This window comes from Elephantulus edwardii, unplaced genomic scaffold, assembly GCF_000299155.1.
Source record: "Elephantulus edwardii isolate Elephantulus edwardi_28Jun2011 unplaced genomic scaffold, EleEdw1.0 scaffold00027, whole genome shotgun sequence".
Classification (NCBI taxonomy): Eukaryota; Metazoa; Chordata; class Mammalia; order Macroscelidea; family Macroscelididae; genus Elephantulus; species Elephantulus edwardii.
In genome coordinates, this window is record NW_006399777.1 from 12,264,272 (window position 1) to 12,270,559 (window position 6,288).

The 6,288-nt window shown below is 43.3% G+C and overlaps 2 protein-coding genes across 5 annotated transcripts in view; one reads left to right on the plus strand and one right to left on the minus strand.

The window, feature by feature from the left end:
* Positions 1-3,529, plus strand: part of RARB (retinoic acid receptor, beta) — a 571,381-nt gene extending 567,852 nt beyond the window's left edge. For 3 of the 4 annotated variants that reach the window (XM_006883350.1, XM_006883348.1, XM_006883351.1), the window contains 2 exons: positions 133-291; positions 2,047-3,528. In XM_006883350.1, coding sequence (XP_006883412.1) covers positions 133-291; positions 2,047-2,243 — 356 coding nt within the window. In that variant the 3' untranslated portion in view covers positions 2,244-3,528. Of the gene's footprint in view, positions 1-132; positions 292-2,046 lie in introns of all 4 variants that reach the window. The other variant, XM_006883349.1, reaches the window with a different exon arrangement.
* Positions 3,530-3,906: 377 nt separating this feature from the next.
* Positions 3,907-6,288, minus strand: part of TOP2B (topoisomerase (DNA) II beta 180kDa) — a 58,002-nt gene continuing 55,620 nt past the window's right edge. The window contains exons 34-35 of the mRNA XM_006883352.1: positions 5,153-5,250; positions 3,907-4,074 (exon numbers count right to left, since the gene is read on the minus strand). Of these exons, the coding sequence (XP_006883414.1) occupies positions 3,907-4,074; positions 5,153-5,250 (266 nt within the window). The remainder of the gene's footprint in view (positions 4,075-5,152; positions 5,251-6,288) is intronic.

Below are 6,288 nucleotides of genomic sequence, written 5' to 3' on the forward strand. Positions count from 1 at the left end.
ACATTAATGTAATCATAATAATGGGTTGTAGGAACAACATTTAAAAAAAAAAAGCAAAGGACATGCTTTTAACCTGGAGAATGCACAACCCTCAGTCCTGGCCGAAATTAATATTTTATTCTTGGTTCCTAGACCGTCAGGACCTTGAGGAACCAACGAAAGTAGATAAGTTACAAGAACCACTGCTGGAAGCACTAAAAATTTATATCAGAAAGAGACGGCCCAGCAAACCTCACATGTTCCCAAAGATCTTAATGAAAATCACAGATCTACGCAGCATCAGTGCTAAAGGTACGTCGTGACCGTCTGCACCGTATCCCCCAGGTGGGCTTGTGGCGGTTTTAAAACCTTCTGGGACAGGGGTCTCCTTGTTATCTGCCGTTGTTGTTGATTGCTGTCAAGTCGAGCACGACTCATAGCGACCCTCTGAACAAAAGACCTGAAGCCTTTCTGTTAACTCTCGTCTTTTCTCCAAGTTCATAGTTTCCAGAGGCATGTTGTTTAGGAAGTGGCTGTCACTCTTGCTTACGTTCTAAAGAAATGAAATAATGCTCCCGTTTCCAAAATCTCTCCAATCTTACTCTACTCACTCGTGGTTATAAATTATTGATATTTAAAATGCGGGTGACTAAGTGCTTCTTTTCTCAGAACACGCTGCGTGGCCGACTTTGTCTTCGAGCTTGCCACACATGCTCTGGGTTATATGAAGCTAGACTCCCTCCGGTTCTTCCTTACCATTCAAACCTCAAGAAAAATGAAGACTCCTCCGGAGAGTGGGTTTTGGTTAAGCTTCTCTCGCAGTCAGTCTCCACTGCCTTCTGCACACCTCTGAGTAAAAGAAGCCTTGCCTTCCAAAGGAGTAAAAATATTCTTAGTGATTTTCAGTTTCTGTGGCAATCCAAGCAATTACAGCATCGCCTACAGCCATATCCTATCTGAGTGTTGAGTTTTTTCTATGTATAGAGGAAAGACAGCTTCTGTCCCTAGTACCAAATGTGTCATTACTTCTCACTCTCCATTCCCATCAGCATCCTATCCCAGAAGACCCCGGTAAGCTCTCTATTTGAGGAAGTGCTTAAAAGCACAATGAACTTGTCTGACAGGGAGCCTCATTCTCCAGCTTCTTCAGAAGGGTCTTCGCTGAGCTCATCCCTAGCATGGGATTCAATGTAGAAGCAAACACACAGAGACCAGGACTTCAACAGTGTTAATTATGCGTATGTCCTTAAGTTTTAAATTGAAAGCCACCCCTACGGAGAACTAGCCCAAGGGCGAAAGAACTGACTGAGCTTGTGGAAAAGCTCTGTGATCTGCACTGACCGGTCCAGTAGCTGCGAGCCTTGTTATGCTGGGCAGGCACTGTGCCTGCTTCCCCCCTGTATTTCAGTTAGCAAGTTTGATATGATTGTGGCAAACGCTTAACTGTCCTATAACAGTGGGGGATGAAGTCATCCTGAATCACAGCGCTTTTACTATGCCAACCAGCATGTCCACTCAGGTCACCCGTGCCCTTCCAGGGGCATCATATTCAAACTCTCTGATTTTCTGGTCTCTGACCAGGAATCTCTCTCTGTTAACCATCGACAGGTAACTGTTCTGAACAACTGACTGAGGCATGGAGGTAACAGATGGAAACATGTCACCACATCCCTGCTGCTCTAATGTACATAAAGGATGTTAATTTTTAAAAAATCGGGATAGCTTCTGAGGGGCCTGTTACCACAATCTTGGGTAGAGAGACCCTTATCACTACACTGTGACCCCAACGCTGGCCAAGAGCCCAAGTGAACTCTGACGTCACCTACACAGAAGATTTCTGGTGGATATGGTTTCCCTTCTCAATAGAGGTGTGCTTTTTCATTTGAAGGCCACAAGGACCCTTCCAATCAAGATAACGGCTGTTTGATAGCTCTGCTCTAGAACTTGATTTGTTCCAAAGCAAAAGTCTGAGGAAACCTCCTTATTTAAAAACTATGAAAGTTGGGTCCCTGTTATCTTGCTTTAACTCCTTATCTTAACTAGGTTTCTCTTATCTCTTCTTAAAAGGTGCAGAACGTGTAATTACCTTGAAAATGGAGATTCCTGGATCAATGCCGCCTCTCATTCAGGAAATGCTGGAGAATTCGGAAGGACATGAACCCTTGACCCCAAGTTCCAGTGGGAATACCACAGAGCACAGCCCCAGCATCTCGTCCAGCTCAGTGGACAACAGTGGGGTCGGCCAGTCCCCGCTGGTGCAATGAGACACAGTCCAGCCGCTTCAGACATTCCCCGGGACCTGCAGGTCCAGGACTTCAAATGTAAGGAAAACCGTTTTACTGCTGCTTAGTCTGGGACTGAAAATATATTCAACTCAAGAAGGACCAAGACGTTTTCATATGTATCAACGTATATACTCCTCACTGTCTAATTTACCTAGAAAGATGAACTTTTTAAAATTCGAAAGATCAGCCATTTCATGCAACCAAAACTAGTTAAAAAGCTTCTATTTTCCTCTTTGAACACTCAAGATTGCATGACACAGACCCCGTTCTAAGTGATTTCCGCCCTGGTTGAGTTTCTGAAGACTCTGTACATACAGATGTATGGCTCTGTTCTTTCTCTCCTCTACGTTTGGTGCTTTCCTTCTGTCTTGCATATTCAAAATAACCGAGCCACCGAGGTCACGAGAGAGGCTACTGTACATGTCCGGCTAAGAGAGCGTCACAAAGATGCAGTCCTCTTTCACAGAATCATCACGACGCACAGGTGAGGAGGCGATGGACCGCTGTGCAGTGTGACAGTGAGGCGAAAGGGATTCTCTGTTAGGATGGAAGCTTGTCTTTACTCTTTCTGATGCTTCTCAAGCTGCATCTTTTATTTCATGTTGCCCAGTAAAAGTATACAAATTCACTGCACTAGCAGAAGAGGCTTCTGTAATCAGTGTAACTGCCAGTTCAGTTAACCAGATGTCATTTGTTCAACTGTTAATGTCACTTTAAATTAAAAGTGGTTTATTACTTGTTTAATGACGTGACTACACACAGAAAGAGGGGGGGATGAAAAAAAAATTACATTTTTACCGTAAAGGTAGCCTCCAAGGCAGCGACACTGTTCAGTGTTAATACGTTGTTGTTTACCTGTTCACAAGCCATTAGGGAATTTCGTGGGATAATCTGCGGGCTGGTCGGCCACCTGAACTGTGTAACGCTAGTGTCCTTCCTGCCTCATTGTGAGGGGGAAGTCTGTTCCCAGCCTTCCTGAGGCCCAGGCGCCCACGGGCACGGCCGGGGCAGCGGATCTGCCGCCTCTGTTCAGTCATGAGGCAGCAGAGTGCAGACCGCGGTCGAGTGGTTAACAGATACCAGTGTTGGTTTTAGTTCTCATTTAAGCACTAGTGGATTTTTTTTTATATATTAGCAAGTCTGTGATGTACTTCACTGGCTCTGTTTGTACATGGAGATTGTTTGACAATGCTTTCTATGTTCATATACTGTTTACCTTTTTTCCATGGAGTTCTCCTGGCAAAGAATAAAATATATTTATTTTACAGGTGTGTGTGTATGCATTTACTACACTGTCAGTTCAGTAAAGAGACTGGAAACACAGTTCCATTTTTAATGTTTAAATTTCATTTCAAAAAGCAGGCCTGTCGTCTGCAACCATGACAGTTAAAATCTGTGCCGACGCACAGCCGTCTAGAACAATTCTACAAGCCAATCAGACAGTACATGACATTTCAATGAGTAAAAAAGAGCATAAAACTGTGTGTGTAAGAACAAAATGTTAAAAGGCCTACCACAAGAATAAAAAACCATCATGACATTATCACATTAAAGTAAGCCAGATGTACAAAAGTCAGACGGGAAAGACAAAGGGACAAACACAAGGGAGTTGTTGAAAAATGCTTCCGTGCTCTTCGGGCACTTAATTAAACATTGCAAAATCAACATCTTCCTCATCGTCAGACTCTGCAAAATATTTCACTTCTTTTCTGGCCCTACCGGTTCGCGGCAGAGAAGGCGGCTCGGAAGCAAAGTCTGAGGGGAAGGTGTCCACATCCGAGTCCTGATCGAAAGAGCTTTTCTTCGGTTTCTAGACGTTTTGTAAAAGCAGACATAAAATCTCAGAGTTAGAAAAGAATTATTCCTTCATTTTCATTTAGCAAATACTACAAAGGTGCTTTTAAAATCAGAATTGCAGGGCTAACAAAACTGTAAGAGCAGGCACCCTGTCCGTATTTTAAAGGAGAAAAAGGATTCATGAATCTGCCCCTCTCATGAGGTCTTGTACTGAGCAAGTCCTAGCCTCGAGACTATACCAAATTAGACTTATTTTCTCAAGGTACACATTCCCCAGTAAGTATGCACGATGGCCTGATTAGTACGAATTCAAGATGTCACCACCAGGCAGAGCAAGAATTCATAAGCAGAATCCAGTGTGCAATACGCATGGTAAGTCGTGACCAAAATGGGCCAGAGGCTTCTGAGATCAGCGTGAAGAGCTGTATACAGCATAAAGCTCTGATCACCTGTGCTTAAAGTAGAAGGCAAAGAAAGGGGCATCTGATGTTACTCATTTACAAAAAAGAATATACTTCTGGAGAAAGAAGCAACTAGTTGGGAAAATTAGCCACAGTCATCACAAAATAAAGCAGTCCTGGTACAATAATCTAAGGTTCTGGGGTGGTGGGTTATTTTAAAAGAAAAATTTAAAAAACAAGCAATGTTCACTTGGTCTGAAAAGTAGTCCTGGAAACTTGTAGTCTACAGCTACTATCACTCATGGATGGAGTTAAATACTCTGAGTAGGTTATTTAATTTCTACTACACTTTACCCAAGAAACACTATTTACTAAAAAGGCATGATAATGACCAGATGACAGTGGCTACCTGGGAACATCACCGCACAGTGGCCCAGGCCCTTGGGAAAGTCATACAGTCCAGGTCCCCGTTAACCTGGGAATGTCACTGTGCACTGATCCAGGCCCCCTGGGAACATCACTGCACAGTGTCCAGGTCCCCGTTACCCGGGAACGTCACTGTGCACTGATCCAGGCCCCCTGGGGACGTAACCGTGCAGTGTCCAGGCCCCCATTACCCGGGAACATCACTGTGCACTGACCCAGGCCCCCTGGGAATGTCACTGTGCTATCACCCAGGCCCCCAATTACCTGGCTGCTTGTTGTTTTGGACACCTTCCTCCCCGGATTGTAATCACCTTCATTCTCGGAGCCAGACGCTTTCCTTTTCTTCGCCCCTCGACCTTTCCCTTAAAAATGACACAATAAGGTTTTTTTCTACTGAGTTGAATGCCAACAGATGAGTGTCAGAGCATCACCACTCGGGTGGGCTCCCGCGGTCTAGCAGTCCTGAGTTCCTAATCAGGAGTGATGGAGAAACATTGTGGCCTCGTCATCTCAATTCTGGGGGGTACATCACTAAAGAATATTTCATGAGTATATTTAAATTATGGAGCTCTCGTGACCTAGTGGTAACAAGCTGCACTGCAGTCCCAAAGGCACATGGTTCAAATCCACCAGCTGCTCCACAGAAGGACAGGCGATCTGCTCCCGTGTATTAACTGCCTCTGAAAACGTGCCAGAGGGTCAGCTATGGGTCAGCTCCATCCAACTCAATGGGACACAACAACAACAACATCATGATTAAATTAGTTTTAAAGTCCCGGTGACAAATTTAATGACTAATCTTCTAATACACAAAACATTTCATTTTGCACATATGATTTCTTTTCCCCTCTGCAAAAGAAATCTCTTAAACTAAGAGTGCTTTTTAAACTATATGATTGCGGGGTGGGGATATTCACTCTTTTAAATATATACTCTCTTTGAAAAGTATATACCCTTAAATACTTTTAAAAATTTACATCTTGTCAAGGACCAAACTTTAAAAACTATAGTAACTATGAATTAGTAGAAAAATTATCATATGCTTAGATGTCACAATAACATCAAATTTTTATATAGGTTTAAATGCTCAATTTCGTATTTCACCACAATCTGGGAAAGCCATCTTCAGATCCTACTTTAAACAGCAGTTTGAGAATAAACACCACAGTCTGAAGCATGAAATAATCTGTCAAATCCATATCCCTTCTCAGTCCTAGCGTCACTACCCACATGGAGCATGATCTTGTTAAATTAGCCCAGCAACCTAACCTCTTCTTTCCATCACTGGAAGAGAAAAGGGAGAAATGCAAACAGGGACCAGTTGGTTTCCATCCCAGAGTGATGACCATGAAAGAGAAAAATGGAACTAAATTTCAATTTAAACCCTAAAAATCCTGAGA